The sequence below is a fragment of the Hylobates moloch genome, unplaced genomic scaffold, assembly GCF_009828535.3.
Source record: "Hylobates moloch isolate HMO894 unplaced genomic scaffold, HMol_V3 SCAFFOLD_3, whole genome shotgun sequence".
NCBI lineage: Eukaryota > Metazoa > Chordata > Mammalia > Primates > Hylobatidae > Hylobates > Hylobates moloch.
In genome coordinates, this window is record NW_026652278.1 from 143,929,412 (window position 1) to 143,945,896 (window position 16,485).

Consider the following 16,485-nt stretch of genomic DNA (forward strand, 5'->3'; position numbering starts at 1 on the left):
TAGAATTACAGTATGATCTAGTAATACTAGTTCTGGGTATGTATCCAAAAGAATTGAAAGCAGGATCTTGCAGGATCATGCACACCCATGTTTGTAGCAGCATTGTTCACAATAGCTAAATGTTTGAAGCAACTCAAGTATCCATCACGGGATGAATGGATACATATATGTGATATATACCTACAAGAAAATATTACCCAGCCTTAAAATGGAAGAAAATTTTGACACATGCTACCACATGGATAAACCTTGAAGACAGTATGTTAAGTGAAATAGCCAATCACGAAAAGATAAATACTGTACAATTCCACTTACCTAGAGTAGTCAAATTCATAGAAACAAATAGGGTAGTGGTTGCCAGATGCTGTGGGGATGTGGAAAATGGAGGGCAATTTAATGGGTTATACCGTTTCAATTTTATAAGATGAAAAAGTTCTGGAGATTGATTGCATAATAATCTGAATATACTTAACAGTACTGAACTATACAGATAGGTTAAGATGGTAATTTTTATGTTACGTGTTTTTTACAATAATTTTTAAAAAGAAACTAGGAACAATTCTTTCATAAGGTCATAATTTAGAAGCAGTGGCAGATTTAGACAGCATTATTACTATTTTTAATTATTTTCAAGAGCAGTTTTCACAGCAAAATTGAGGAGAAGGCACAGAGAGTTCCCCTGTACTGCCTGTTCCCACACATGCACAACTGTTGACATCCCTTGCTAGACTGGTACATTTGTTAAACGTGATGACCCTACATTGACACATCATCACCCCAAGTTCGTACTTTACCTTAGGGTTCATTCTTGGTGGTGTACATTCTGTGGATTTTGACAAATGTATAATGACATGTATCCGCCACTGTAGTATACAGAAAAGTTTCTCTGCCCTAAAAACCCTCTGTGTTCAGCCTGTTCTTCCTTCCTCACTAACTTCTAGCACCCACTCGTCTTTTTACTGCCTCCATAGTTTTACCCTTTCCAGAACATCATGTAGTTGGAATCATACAGTATGTAGCCTTTTCAAATTGGGTTTTTTGTTTGTTTGAGACAGCATCTTGCTCTGTTGCCCAGCCTGGAGTACAGTGTTGTGATCTTGGCTCACAGCAGCCTCTACCTCCTGGGCTCAAATGATCCTCCCACCCCAGCCTCCCAAGTAGTTGGGACTACAGGAATGCGCCAGCACACCCAGCTAATTTTTGTATTGTTTGTAGAGACGGGGTTTCGCTATGTTCCCCAGGCTGGTCTCAAACTCCTGGGCTGAAGCGATCTACTGCCTCAGCCTCCCAAAGTGTTGGGATTACAGACAGGAACCACTGCACTTGGCCTAGGTTCTTTCATTTAGTAATTTGCATAAATTTCCCCCATGTCTTTTTGTGACTTAATAGCTTATTTACTTTTAGTGCTAAATAATCTTCCATTTATGTATGTACCACATTTTATCTGTTCACTGAAGGGTCTCTTGATTGCTTTCAAGTTTTGGCAATTATAAATTGTTATAAATAAATAAGGCTGCTGTAAACATCCGTATGTAAATTTTTCTGTGGGTAAGTAAGTTTTCAGTTCATTTGGGCAAATACCAAAGGGTACAATTGCTGAATCATATGTAAGAGTATGTTTAATTTTGCGAGAAACCGACAAACTCTGTTTCATAGTGGCTGTACCATTTTGCATTCCTTCTAGCAGTGAGAGTTCCTGTTGCTTCACATCCTTGTCAGCATTTGGTGTTGTCAGTGTTATAGAATTTGGCCACTTTAATAGGTTTGTTATAGTGTCTCATTATTGTTTTAATTTGCAATTCTCTTATGACATATGATGTTGAACATCTTTTCATATGCTTACTAGCCATCTTTACATTGTCTTTGATGAAACATCTGTTTGATAAAACATCTGTTCTGATCTTTTGCCCATTTTTAGTTGGGTTGTTTTCTTAATGTTGAGTATTAAGAATTCTTTGTATATTTTAGATAACAGTCCTTTATCAGGTGTGTTCTTTGCAGATACATTCTCCCAGTCTGTGGCTTGTCTTCTCATTCCTTCATATTGTTTTCTGTGGAGCAGAAATCTTAAATTTTAATGAAGTACGGCCTATCAGTTTTTACTTTCATGGATTATGGCATTGGTGTTGTATCTAAAAAGTCATCACCATAACACGGTCATCTAGGTTTTCTCCTATGCTCCCTTTATGAGCTTTATGGTTTTGCATTTTGCACTTAGGTCTGTGATCCATTTTGAGTTAATTTTTATGAAAAGTGTAAGGTCTTCATCTGGATTCATTTTTTGCATGTGGATGTCCAGCACCATTATTCCAGCACCTTTGTGGAAAATACAGTCTTTTCACCTTTGCATTGCCTTTCCACTTTGTCAGAGACCAGTTGACTACATTAATGTGGGTCTGTTTCTGGGCTCCCTATTCCACTGACCTATTTGTCTGTTCTTTCACCAATACCACATTGTCTTGATTACTGTAGCTTTCCAGCTAGTCTTGAAGTCTGGTAATAGACACAGAATTATTTTGATAACACTTGTCAACTAAAGTTTGTGGATTTTTTTTTTTTTTTTTTTTTTTGGAGACAGAATCTGGCTCTGTCCCCCAGGCTGGAGTGCAGTGGCACCATCTCGGCTCACTGCAAGCTCCGCCTCCCGGGTTCACGCCATTCTCTTGCCTCAGCCTCCCGAGTAGCTGGGACTACAGGCGCCCGCCGCTAATTTTTTTTGTATTTTTAGTAGAGGCAGGGTTTCACTATGTTGGCCAGGATGGTCTCGAACTCCTGACGTCGTGATCCGCCCACCTCGGCCTCCCAAAGTGCTAGGATTACAGGCTTGAGCCACCGTGCCCGGCCAAGTTTGTGGATTTTTAAGCTAGTGATCTGTTACCAACCTAATTTACTCTGCCCTGTGCTCTCATTTGTCTTCACAATACTCCAGTTGGAAAAATAGAGCTGCTGTAGTTGAATTATCAACCAAGCTTGGCTTTCTGTAATTTTTTTTTTTCCAATTGTAAGTGGTGTTCTATCATAACACTATTTAAGAGACAAGGATAGTGCCTCTGGTACCTACAACAAATATGTAACTCGTTTTTAATTAAGAAGTTTAAGTTAAGTGAAGTTAAAGCTGCCAGATGGAATTTTAAAATTATATATGTATTCTGTTTATTATACAAGTATTTGGTAGGTTGCAATGATAAAAAATATTAAAACAGTGGCTTGTAAGTACTATAAACATGAATACAGTCTTTATGATTTGGTATTAGTTATGGTGTTTTTTTTCTTCTTTTGTTTTAGGAGTCTACCATGGCTCAAGAATCTCCCAAAAATTCAGCAGCAGAAATTCCAGTGACTAGTAATGGAGAAGTTGATGACTCTTGTGAACATGGCTTTAATAGGGTAAGGACACTTTTCTTTCTCTTAATGCAAAGAATCATAAGTCTTTAAATGTTGAGATGAAAGTAATAGAATTTAATATAGGGTTGTTTTCTTAGATTGGCTTCAGTCAGGAATCTAATGTTATTATATAGGGATGAAAAGGAAGTCCATTTTAGTAGTTTGTCAAGATTAAGCTCCAGACCAGTAAACTATTAGGCTTTGGTTTATTTTCAGTAATTGATCAGCACAAGAGTATGTCTGATGATTTTGGTATCTAACTTTATAAGACTGCTTAATTCTGTTTGTAATAAAAAGATTATCCTTTTAAAATCGGCACTAATATCTTTTCTATGTGTATGTCATTTAGTATATAATTTCTAAATAGCCACTTCTGATTTTGCTGTTCATTTTCTAAAGTGCCATACTTGACTTAGTGGAAAATGATACTTGGGGTGCATTTAATTTTGATCTGTCTCTCAGTTGAAATTTAATTTTAGTGCATTTTAATGGGAACACCATGGGTTTGAAGATAATCTGGGTTCAAATTTCAGCTATGCCACATTTCTTCAAGGTTATAGCAGTATAACCTTGAGCCAGTTATTTATTTAATCTCTTCAGGTTTTTGTTTTCTAATCTCTGTAATGAATGTCTTATTTACTTTCATGAAGATATTAATATTAAATGAGATAAGTAATACGTCTAATATAGTTGTAGAAATGATAGTGATGGTTATTATTTCTGGAGATACTTGCATTAAACTTTCCTTTTTATGACATTTGATGCAAGTGTACAACTTTAAAAATAGAGTTTTCATACTTTTGAAAAAATAGTGGTTGAAATGTACTTAAATTATTATGTAGTTTAAATAGGACTCTTTACTCCATATGTTTAAGAATAAAATCTTTTAGTTAGCAGAAGGTGATAACTTAAATCAGGATTTTTCAGTCTTAGCACTGTTGACACTTTGGGCCAAATTATACTTTGTTGGGTGTATTAGCCTATACATTGTGGGATGGTTAGCACATCCCTGGCCTCTTCCTACTATTTAATAGATGCCAGTAGTACCCTGCAATTATGACAAGCAGAAATGTCCAGATATTGCTGAATGTCTCCAGGAGAGGGGAGAAATTCCTCCTTGGTTGAGAATCACTGTTATAAATAGATCAGTTTAAATAATAGTAGAAAAGTCCACTGAATTTCATTTATTTTTGCATTAACAGTCTTTTGAAAGGAACTAGTATGTCTTCAAGCTTGAGGTTTATTTTAATGGCAAGTGCTTTAACTTGGTTTCTGAGCACTTGTGGTCCAATATAGAGTGACTCATAGAACCAAGAGACTTTTAAATTCTGAGCACACAAAAGAAATTTTCATTTCAGATTTTAGTCTTTCCAAGACGTACCTGCATAATAAAGAAACTCAAGTTAGCATCATTAGACTATACCAATTACTTGATAAACTTTTACTAATTTTAATACTAATGATGCCAAGATTCAAGTTCATGATTTCTTCATCTTATTTTTGGTAACAGCTGTTTTTGCAAACTTACTATGCAAGTATTTACTGAATATCTGCTCTGTACCAGGTACTGGGGATATACAGTGAACAAAAATATCTGTCATCAGGTAGTTGATATTTTAAAAGACAATCTGATGAAAGCTAAGGACCTTTATCCAAGAATAATGCAGTACATAGAAAATGTTGCATTCATGGTTAGGGAAGTCACTTGCCATCTTAAGCCTATTTTTCTTCTTGTTCTTCTTTATTGAGGTATAGCTTCTACACAGCGGAAAGCACAACTGTTAAGTGTACCGCTCAAGAGAACTACCGCTCAGATAGAGATGTAGAACATTTCCAGGACCTCAGAAGGCTTCCTTATGCCCTCTAGGCAATACAACTCACCCCATCCTGGGATAACCACATTAACCTAACCCTATAATCATAAATTGCTTTTGGCTGTTTCTGAACTACCTATCAGTGGAATCATACAGTGTGTACTCTTTTTCAACTGGCTTTCACTCAACGTCTGTGAGATTCAGTCATATTGTTGCTTATGGCAGTTTTTCAATCTTTTTTTTTAAATTTTACTTTAAGTTCTGGGATACATATGCAGAACGTGCAGGTTTGTTACATAGGTATACCTGTGCCATGGTGGTTCACTGCACCTGTCAACCCATCATCTAGGTTTTAAGCCCTGCATGCATTAGGTATTTGTCCTAATGCTCTCCCTCCCTTTGCCCCCACCCGCCGAGTATTTCAGTGTTTAAAATTGTAGTATAGTTTTCCAGTGTGTTAATATACCACAGTTTGTATATCCATTCTTCAGCTGATGGTTATCTAGGTTGTTTCCAGTTTGTGATTATTATGAATAAAGCTGCTGTGACCATTTTTGTACAGATTTTTTGGTGTACTTGATTATTTGTTTCTGTTGGGTACGTACCCAAGAGTGAAATTGCCAGGTCACGAGTATATGAATGTTTGGCGAATGGTTGGACCAGTTGACAACACCAGCAATGAATGAGAGTTCTAGTTGTTCCACATCCTTACTGGCTCTTCATATTGTCTTACATTTCAATTTTAGCCGTTCTTATAATGGTATCCCATTGTGGTTATAAAATGCAATTCCCTGATGACTATGATGTTGAGCACATTTTCATATTCTTATTAACCATTGGAGATTGTCTTTTATAAAGTACTTTTCCAAGCCTTTTGCCCATTTTTCTACTGGGTGTGTGTCTTTTTTCTAATCTATTTGAAGGCGTTCTTTACGTATTCTGGGTATATGCCATTTGTTTGGATGTATATATGCAAATATCTTCTTCCAGTCTATGTCTTGCTTTTGTACTCTATTAATGGCATCTTTTGATGAACAGAAGTTGTTAACTTTAATGAAGTCCAATTTCTCAGTGTTTGCTTCTCTAGTAATTTTTATGTTCCATTTAAGAAATCTTTGCCTACTTCAGTATCTTGAAGACACTTTATTTCTTCTAAAAGTTGTGTTGTTTTGTTTTTCACACTGTGGTCTGTGTTTCATCTTGAATTAGTTTTTGTGTATGATGTGCAGTAGGGACCAAGATTTTTCTTCCTCTCATGTAGATATTCGGTTGATCAGCACTGTGTATTGAAAAGACTCTTCTTTCTATCCATATGCAAGAAATTAAATTGGATCCTTATCTTACACCATACACAAAACTAAGTCAAAATAAATTAAAAGCCTAACTGTAAGACCTGAAATTATAAAACTTCTAGAAGAAAACATAGGGGAAAAGCTCCATGACATTGGTCTTGGCAATGATTTTTTGATATGATGTCAAAAGCACAGGCAACAAAGAAAAATAAACAAGTGGGACTACGTCAAACTAAAAACTTTCTGCACAGCAAAGGAAACAATCAAAATGAAAAGGCATCCTATGGAATGGGAGAAAATATTTTTAAACCATATATCTGATAAAGTGTTAATATCCAAAATATATAAAGAATTCATACAAGTCAATAGCAGAAAAACAACTCAATTTAAAACTGGGGATTTGAGTAGACATTTTTCAAAAAAAAAAAAAGTACAAGTGGCCAACAGGTATGTGAAAAGGTGCTCAACATCACTAATCATCAGAGAAATGCCAATCAAAATCACAATGAGATATCACTTCATACCTATTAGGATGACTATTATCAAAAAGTCCAAAGATAAATGTTGGCCCTTATATACTGTTAGTGGAAATGTCAGTTGGTACATCTGTTGTAGAAAACAGTATGGAAATTCCTTAAAAAATTAAAGTAGAACGACCATAAGATCTAGCAGTTCTATTTCTGGGTATATATTCAAAGGAAATTAAATCACTATCTTGAATAGTTATCTGCACTCCCATGTTCTTTGCAGCATTATAAACAATAGCCAAAATATGGAAATAACCTAAGTGTCTATTAATGGGTGAATGGATAAAGAAAATATACATACACATATACCCACAGACAATGCGATATCATTCAGGCTCTATTAAAAAGGAAGAAATCTTACCATTTGTAACAACATAGATGAACCTAGAAGATACTAGGCTAAGTAAAATAAGCTATGCACAGGAAAACAAATATGGCATGATTCTCTACTTACATGTGGAATCTTAAAGTTGAATTCATAGAAACAGGTAGTAGATAGGTGATTATAGGGAGTATGTTAGTCCATTTTTGAGTTGCTGTAAAGAAATACCTGAGGCTAGGTAATTTATAAAGAAGGATTTTGTTTTGGCTCACAGTTCTGCAGGCTGTACTGGAAGTATGATGCCAACATCTGCTCAGCTTCTAGTGGGGCCTCAGGGAGCTTTTACTCATGGGGGAAGGCAAAGCAGGCACATCACATGGTGAGAGAGGGAGCAAGAGAGAAAAGGCGGAAGTCCCAGACTCTTTTAAACAACCAGATCTTGTGTAAACTAACTGAGCAAGAACTCACCTATTACCGTGGGAGTGGTGTTAAACCATTCATGAGGAATCCGCCCCCATGATCCAGTCACTTCCCACAAGGCCTCACCTCTAACATTGGGAATCACATTTCAACATGGGATTTGGAGGAGACAAACTTTGCCCCTAGCCCTCTAAATCTCTTGTTCTTCTCACATTTCAAAATCTAGTCATGCCTTCACAATAGTTTCCTAAAGTCTTAACTCATTCCAGTATTAACTCTCAAGTCTAAACTCTCAACTAGAGACGAATTTCTTCCATCTATGAGTGTGTGTGACCAAAAACAAGTTATTTACTCCCAAGATACAATGGTAGTACAGGTATCAGGTATACATTCCCATTCCAAAAGGGAGAATTTGGCCAAAAGAACGGGAATAGGCCCCACAAAAATCTGAAACCCAGCAGGGAAATCTTTAAATCTTAAAGTTCCAAAACCATCTCCTTTACTCTGTGCTCTGCATCCTGGGCACACTTGTGCAAGGCATGGACACCTCAGGCCTTGGGCAGCTCTGCCCCAGCCTCCATCGCTGCTCTCTGGTTGGAGTTGAGTGCCTGTGCCTTTTCCACAGTGAGATTGCAAGCTGTTGGTGGTTCTACCATTCTCGGGTCTGGAGGGTGGTGGCTCCCTTCCCACAGCTCTCCTAGGCAGTGGCCCAGTGGAGACTCTGTGTGGGGGCTGCAGTTGCCAAACTTCTTTCACTCTTGCATTCTCTGCACCTACAGGCTTAACACCACGTGGAAGCTGCCAAGACATATGGCAGCTTATACTCTCCAAAGTGGCAGCTGGAGCAGCTGGGATGTGGGGAGCAGTGTCCCAAGGTTGCACAGGGCAGCAGCATCCTGGATCTGGCCCACAAAACCATTCTTTTCTCCTAGGCCTCTGGTCTTGTGATAGGAGGGGCTGTCCCAAAGACTTCTGAAATGCCCTTTAAGGCCTTTTTCCTATTGTCTTGGATGTTCACACATGGCTCCCATTTAGTCACGCTAATCTCTCTAGCAAGTGGCTGCTCCACAGTCTGCTCATATTCTTTCTCTACCACAGGGCCAGCCTGCAAATTTTCCAAACTTTTATACTCTGCTTTCCTTTCAAATATACATTCCAACTTTAAGTCATTTATTTGCTCTCATATCTGATCTTAGGCTGTTAGAGGCAGCCAGGTCACTCTTGAATGCTTTGCTGTTCAGAAATTTCTTCTGCCAGATAACCTAATTTGTCACTCTTAAGTTCAAACTTCCACAGATCCCTAGGACATGAATGCAATGCAGCCAAGCTCTTTGCTAGGGTGTACCATGGGTGACCTTTACTTCAGTTCCCAATCGCTTCCTCATTTCCATCTGAAACCTTGTCAGCCTGGACTTCACTGTCCATATTTCTATCAGCATGTTGGTCACAACCATTTAACCAGTCTCTAAGAGGTTCCAAATTTTCCTTCACCTTCCTGTCTTCTTCTGAGCCCTCTCAACTCTTCCAACCTCTGCTCGTTACCCAGTTCCAGAGCTGCTTCCACATATTCAGGAACTTTTACAGCAATACTTACTCCTCAGTACCAATTTTCTGTGTTAGTCTATTCTTATGTTGCTATAAAGAAATACATGAAACTGGGTAATTTATAAAGAAAAGAGTTTTATTTGGCTCACAGTTCTGCAGGCAGTAAAGGAAGCGTGGTACCAACATCTGCTCCTGGTTGAGGGCTTCAAGAAGCTTCTAATCATGGTAGTAGGTAAAAGGGGAACAGACACATCACATGGTGAGAGCAGGAGCAAGAGAGAAGGGGGAGGACCCAGAGTCTTTTAAACAACCAGATCTCATGTGGGATGGTCCTAAACCATTCATGAGGGATCTGCTGCCATGATCCAGTCATCTCCCTCCTAGCACCATCTCCAACATTGAGAATCACATTTCAGCATGAGATTTGGAGACGAACATCCAAACCATAGGTTGAGGAGGTGGGGGAGGAAGATTTTGATACAAGGATACAAACCTGCAGTTGATGGGTAAGTTCTGGAGGCATAATGTATAGCATGTTAACTATAGTTTATTAATTATGTAATGTATTATATACTTGAAATATGCTGAGAGTAGATCTTAAGTATTCTCACCCACACATACAAATAAAAATGATAACTGTGAAGTGATGGATATGCTAATTAGTTTGATTGATTGTGGTAATCCTTTCATAGTATGTATGTAAATTGAAACCACATTGTACACCTTACAATTAAATACAATTTTAATTGTCAATTATCTCTCAATAAAGCTGGGAGAAAAAAAGACTATCCTTCCTCCACTGGGGGCTTTGTTTTCAGATGATTGTATATGTGTAGGTCTGTTTCTGGTATCTCTTTTCTTTCTTCTTTTTTTGGTCTGACCTTGAAGCAATAACACATTGTCTTATTTATTTACTACAGTAATTAAAACTGGAGCAAATATCAGCTCCAATCTTGATACCTGGTAGTTTATTTCTCCAGCTTTGTTCTTTGAGGTTGCCTTGGACATTAAACTCATTCATGAGTCTTAAGAACCTTTATTTGCCTTTGAGTGGCACTGAAGCAAGTTTTTTTTCCCCTTCCTCTCAAATTTTAACTTTAGAATAAAAAGGTTTATTTTATCTTTTATTTTTATTTTTCCATAAGTTATTGAGGTACAGGTGGTATTTGGTTACATAAATAAGTTCTTTAGTGGTGAGTTGTTAGATTTTGGTGCACCCGTCACCAAGCAGTATACACTGCACCATATTTTATCCCTTGTCCCCCTCCCACTCTTTCCCCCAAACCCCTGACGTCCATTGTGTCATTCTTTTTTTTTTTTTTTTTTTTTTTTTGAGACGGAGTCTTTCTCTGTCCCCCAGGCTGGAGTGCAGTGACGCGATCTCGGCTCACTGCAAGCTCCGCCTCCCGGGTTCACACCATTCTCCTGCCTCAGCCTCCCGAGTAGCTGGGACTACAGGCGCCCGCCAACACGCCCGGCTAATTTTTTGTATTTTTAGTAGAGGCGGGGTTTCACCGTGTTAGCCAGGATGGTCTCGATCTCCTGACCTCGTGATCCGCCCGCCTCGGCCTCCCAAAGTGCTGGGATTACAGGCTTGAGCCACCGCGCCCGGCTCATTGTGTCATTCTTACGTCTTTGCATCCTCATAGCCTAGTTCCCACATAATCAGTGAGAACATACGATGTTTGGTTTCCATTCCTGAGTTACTTCACTTAGAATAGTAGTCTCCAATCTCATCCAGGTCACTCCAAATGCTGTTAATTCATTCCTCTTTATGCCTGTGTAATATTGCATCATATATATACACCACAGTTTCTTTATATACTCATTGATTGATAGGCATTTGGGTTGTTTCCATGATTTTGCTATTGTGAATTGTGCCACTATAAACATGTGTGTGCAAGTATCTTTTTTGCATAATAACTTATTTTCCTCTGGGTAGATACCCAGGAGTGGGATTGCTGGATCAAATGATAGTTCTCCTTTTAGTTCTTTAAGGAATCTCCACACTGTTGTCCATAGTGGCTGTACTAGTTTACATTCCCACTAGCAGTGGAGGAGTGTTTCCTGTTCACCGCATCCACACCAACATGTACTGTTTTTTGATTTTTCAATTATGGCCATTCTTGCATGAGTGAGGTGATATTACATTGTGGTTTTGATTTGCATTTTCCTGATCATTTAGTGATGTTGAGCATTTTTTCATATGTTTGTTGGCCATTTGTATATCTTCTTTTGAGAATTGTCTATTTATATCTGTAACCTACTTTTTGATGGTATTATTTGTTTTTTTCTTACTAATTTGTTTGAGTTCGTTGTAGATTCTGGATATTAGTCCTTTGTCAGACGTATAGATTGTGAAGATTTTCTCCCACTCTGTGGGTTGTCTGTTTACTCTGCTGACTGTTGCTTTTGCCATGCAAAAGCTCTTTAGTTTAATTAGGTCCCAGCTATTTATCTTTGTTTTTATTGCATTTGCTTTTGGGTTCTTGGTCATGAAATCCTTGCCTAAGCCAATGTCCAGAAGGGTTTTTCCAATGTTATCTTCTAGAATTTTCATAGTTTCAGGTCTTAGGTTTAAGTCCTTAATCCATCTTGCATTGATTTTTGTATAAGGTGAGAGATGAGGATCCAGTTTCATTCTCCTACAAGTGACTAGCCAATTATCCCAGCACCATTTGTTGAAAAGGGTGCCCTTTCCCCACTTTATGTTATTGTTTGCTTTGTCAAAGATCAGTTGGCTGTAAGTATTTAGGTTTATTTCTGGGTTCTCTATTCTCTTCCATTGATCTATATGCCTATTTTTATACCAGTACCACACTGTTTTGGTGATGGCTTATAGTATAGTTTGAAATCAGGTAATGTGGTGCCTCCAGATATGCTCTTTTTGTTTAGTCTTCCTTTGGCCGTGTGGGCTCTTTTTTGGTTCCATATGAATTTTAGAATTGTTTTTTCTAATTCTGTGAAGAATGATGGTGGCATTTTGATGGGGACGCATTGACTTTGTAGATTGCTTTTGGCAGTATGGTCATTTTCACAATATTGATTCTACCCATCCATGAGTATGGGATGTGTTTCCATTTGTGTGTATTATCTGTGATTTCTTTCAGCAGTGTTTTGTAGTTTTCTTTGTAGAGGTCTTTTGACTCCTTCATTAGGTATATTCCGAAGTATTTTATTATTATTATTTTTTGCAGCTATTGTAAAAGGGGCTGAGTTCTTGATTTGATTCTCCTCTTGGTCACTGTTGGGGTATAGAAGAGCTACTGATTTGCCTAGATTAATCTTGTATCTGGAAACATTGCTGAATCCTTTGATCAGTTCTAGGAGCTTTCTGGAGGAGTCCTTAGGGTTTTCGAGGTAAACAATCATATCGTCAGCAAACAGTGACAGTCTGATTTCCTCTTTACCAGTTTGGATGTCCTTATTTCTTTCTCTTATCTGATTGCTCTGGCTAGGACTTCCAGTACTATGTTGAAGAGGAGTGGTGAGAGTGGGCATCCTTGTCTTGTTCCCGTTCTCAGAGAGAATGCTTTCAACTTTTCCCCATTCAGTATTATGTTGGCTGTGGAGTTTGTCATAGTTGGCTTTTATTACATTAAGGTATGTCCCTTGCATGCTGATTTTGCTGAGAGTTTTAATCATAAAGTGATGCTGGATTTTGTCAAATGCTTTTTCAGCATCTATTGAGATGATCATTTAACTTTTGTTTTTAATTCTGTTTATGTGGTTTATCACATTTATTGACTTGCATATGTTAAACCACCCCTGTGTCCCCGGTATGAAACCCACTTGATCATGGTGGATTATCATTTTGACATGCTGTTGGATTTGGTTAGCTAATATTTTGTTAAGGATTTTAGCATCAATGTTCATCAAGGATATCAGTCTGTAGTTTTCTTTTTTGATTATGTCCTTTCCTGGTTTTGGTATTAGGGTGATGCTGGCTTCATAAAATGAATTAAGGAGGGTTCCTTCTTTCTCTCTCTTGTGGAATAGTGGCAGAAGGATTGGTACCAATTCTTTGTTGAATTTCTGTATAATTCTGCTGTGAATCTCTCTGGTCCTGGACTTTTTTTGTTGGTAATTTTAAAATTACCATTTCAGTCTTGCTGCTTGTTATTGATCTGCTCGGGGTATCAAATTCTTCCTGATTTAAGCTAGGAAGGTTGTATTTTTCCAGAAATGTATCCACCTCTTCTAGATTTTCTAGTTTATGTGTGTAAAAGTGTTCATAGTAGCCTTGAATGATCTTTTGTATGTCAGTGGTGTCAGTTGTAATATCTCCTGTTTTGTTTCTTTGTGAGATTATTTGAATTTTCTCTCTTCTTGGTTAATCTTGCTAATGTTCTATCAATTTTATTTATCTTTCAAATAACCACCTTTTTGTTTCATTTATTATTTGTATTTTTTTGTGTTGTTTGTTTCAATTTCATTTAGTTCTGCTCTAATCTTGGTAATTTCCTTTCTTCTGCTGGGTTTGGGTTTGGTTTGTTCTTGTTTCTCTAGTTCCTTGAGGTGTGACCTTAGAATGTCAGTTTGTGCTGTTTCAGTTTTTTTGATGTAGGCGTTTAGCACCTCTTTGCACTTCTTAGTACCACCTTGCTGTTTCCCAGAGTTTTGATAGGTTAATTTCCACCTTGTTTTCATTTTTGACCCAATGCTCATTCAGGAGCAGTTTATTAATTTCCATGTATTTGCATGGTATCAAAGGTTCCTTTTGGAGTTGATTTCCAGTTTTATTCCACTGTGGTCTGAAAGAGTGCTTGATATAATATCAGTTTTCTTAAGTTTATTGAGGTTCGTTTTGTAGCCTATCATATGCTCTATCTTAGAGAAAGTTCCATGTGCTATTGAATAGAATGTATATTCTGTGGTGGTTGGATGAAATGTTCTATATGTATCTGTTCAGTCCATTTGTTCCAAGGTATAGTTTAAATCCATTGTTTCTTTGTTGACCTTCTGTCTTGATGACCTGTCTAGTGCTGTCAGTGGAGTATTGAAATCCCCCGCTATTATTGTGTTGCTGTCTATCTCATTTCTTAGGTCTATTAGTAATTGTTTGATAAATTTGGGAGCTCCAGTGTTAGGTGCATATTTGTGTAGGATTGTGATATTTTCCTGCTAGACAAGGCCTTTTACCATTATATAATGCCCCTGTTTGTCTCTTTTAATTGCTGTTGCTTTAAAATTTGTTTTGTCTTATGTAAAAATAGCTATCCCTGCTCGCTTTTTGTGTGCATTTGCATGAAATGCCTTTTACTACCCCTTTCTTTAAGTTTATCTGAGTCCTTATGTGTTAGGTGAGTCTCCTGAAGGCAGCAAGTGGTTGGTTGGTGAGTTCTTATCCATTCTGTGGCTCTGTATCTTTTTTTTTTTTTTTTTTGAGACAGGGTCTCACTTTTGTTGCCCAGGGTGGAGTGCAATGGCGCAATCTCGGCTCACTGCAGCTTCCACCTCCTGGGTTCAAGTGATTCTCTTGCCTCAGCCTCCCGAGTAGCTGGGATTACAAGGCACCCACAACCACGCCCAGCTACTTTTTGTATTTTTAGTAGAGACAGGGTTTCACCGTGTTGGCCAGGTTGGTCTCCAACTTCTGACCTCAGGTGATCCACCCGCCTCGACGTCCCAAAGTGCTGGGATTATAGTCATGAGCCACCGCACCCAGTCAGTTCTGTATCTTCTGTATCTTTTTTTTTTTTTGAGATGGAGTCTCGCTCTGTTGCCAGGCTAGAGTGCAGTGGCGTGATCTCGGCTCACTGCAACTTCCACCTCCCGAGTTCAAGTGATTCTTCTGCCTCAGCCTTCCGAGTAGCTGGGATTACAAGCACATGCCACCATGCCCAGCTAATTTTTGTATTTTTAGTAGAGATGGGGTTTCACCATGTTGGCCAGGATGGTCTCAATCTCCTGACCTCATGATCCACCCCCCTCAGCCTCCCAAAATGCTGGGATTACAGGCATGAGCCAGCATGCCCGGCCAGTTCTGTATCTTTTAATTGGAGCATTTAGACCATTTGTATTCAATGTTAGTATTGAAATGTGAGGTACGGTTGCATTCATTGTGCTCTTTGTTGCCTATGTACTTTTGTTTTTTGTTTTTGCTTTTTAATGTGTATTTTTGTTTTATAGGTCCTGTATGATTTATACTTTAAAGAGGTTCTGTTTTGATGTGTTTCCAGGATTTGTTTCAAGGTTTAGAGCCCTTTCAGCAGTTTTTGTGGTGGTAGCTTGGTAACGGCAGAGTCTCTCAGCATTTGTTTGTCAGAAAACGACTGTATCTTTCCTTCATATGATACTTAGTTTTGCTGGATACAAAATTATTGGCTGATAATTGTTTTGTTTGAGGAGGCAAAAGATAGGGCCCCAATCCATTCTAGCTTGTAGGATTTCTGCTGAGAAATCTGCTGTTGATCTGATAGGTTTTCCTTTATAGGTAACCTTGTGCTTCTGTCTCACAGCTCTTAAGATTCTTTCTACCCCTGGACCAGCCTGCTAGCCCACATGCTCCAATGTTAATGACATCGAAGACACCCCTCTGGAGAAAATCTCAACTGCACAGCCCCTACTACACCCCAATTCAGCAGGAAGCAGTTAGAGCGGTCATCAGCCAACCTCCCCAGCAGCACTTGGGTTTTCCTGTTGAGAGGGGGCACTGAGAGGTAGGATTAGCTGGATTTCCTAGGCTGACTAGGAATCCCTAAGCCTAGCTGGGAAGGTGACCACATCTACCTTTAAACACAGGGCTTGCAACTTAGCTCACACCCGACCAGATAGTAAAGAGAGCTCACTAAAATGCTAATTAGGCAAAAACAGGAGGTAAAGAAATAGCCAATCATCTATCACCTGAGAGCACAGCTGGAGGGACAATGATCGGGATATAAATCCAAGCATTCGAGCCAGCAATGGGCACCCTCTTTGGGTCCCCTGCCTTTGTATGGGAGCTCTGTTTTCACTCTGTTAAATCTTGCAACTGCTGAAAAAAAAAAAAAAAAAAAAAAGATTCTTTCTTCATCTTAACTTTGGATAACCCGATGACATTGTGCCTAGGATCTTTTTGCAATGAATTTTCCAGGTGTTGTTTGTGCTTCTTGTATTTGGATGTCTAAGTCTCTAGCAAGACTGGGGAAGTTTTCCTTGATTATTCCTCTGAATATGTTTTCCAAGCTTTTAGAATTCTC

The 16,485-nt window shown here is 38.4% G+C and overlaps 1 protein-coding gene across 11 annotated transcripts in view; it reads left to right on the forward strand.

Annotated features, from left to right (window-relative positions):
* The window catches only part of ARFIP1 (ADP ribosylation factor interacting protein 1), a 132,507-nt gene that overhangs the window by 48,031 nt on the left and 67,991 nt on the right, over positions 1-16,485 (forward strand). For all 11 annotated transcript variants that reach the window (XM_058436831.1, XM_058436834.1, XM_058436829.1 and 8 more), the window contains one exon: positions 3,286-3,387. In XM_058436831.1, coding sequence (XP_058292814.1) covers positions 3,295-3,387 — 93 coding nt within the window. In that variant the 5' untranslated portion in view covers positions 3,286-3,294. The remainder of the gene's footprint in view (positions 1-3,285; positions 3,388-16,485) is intronic.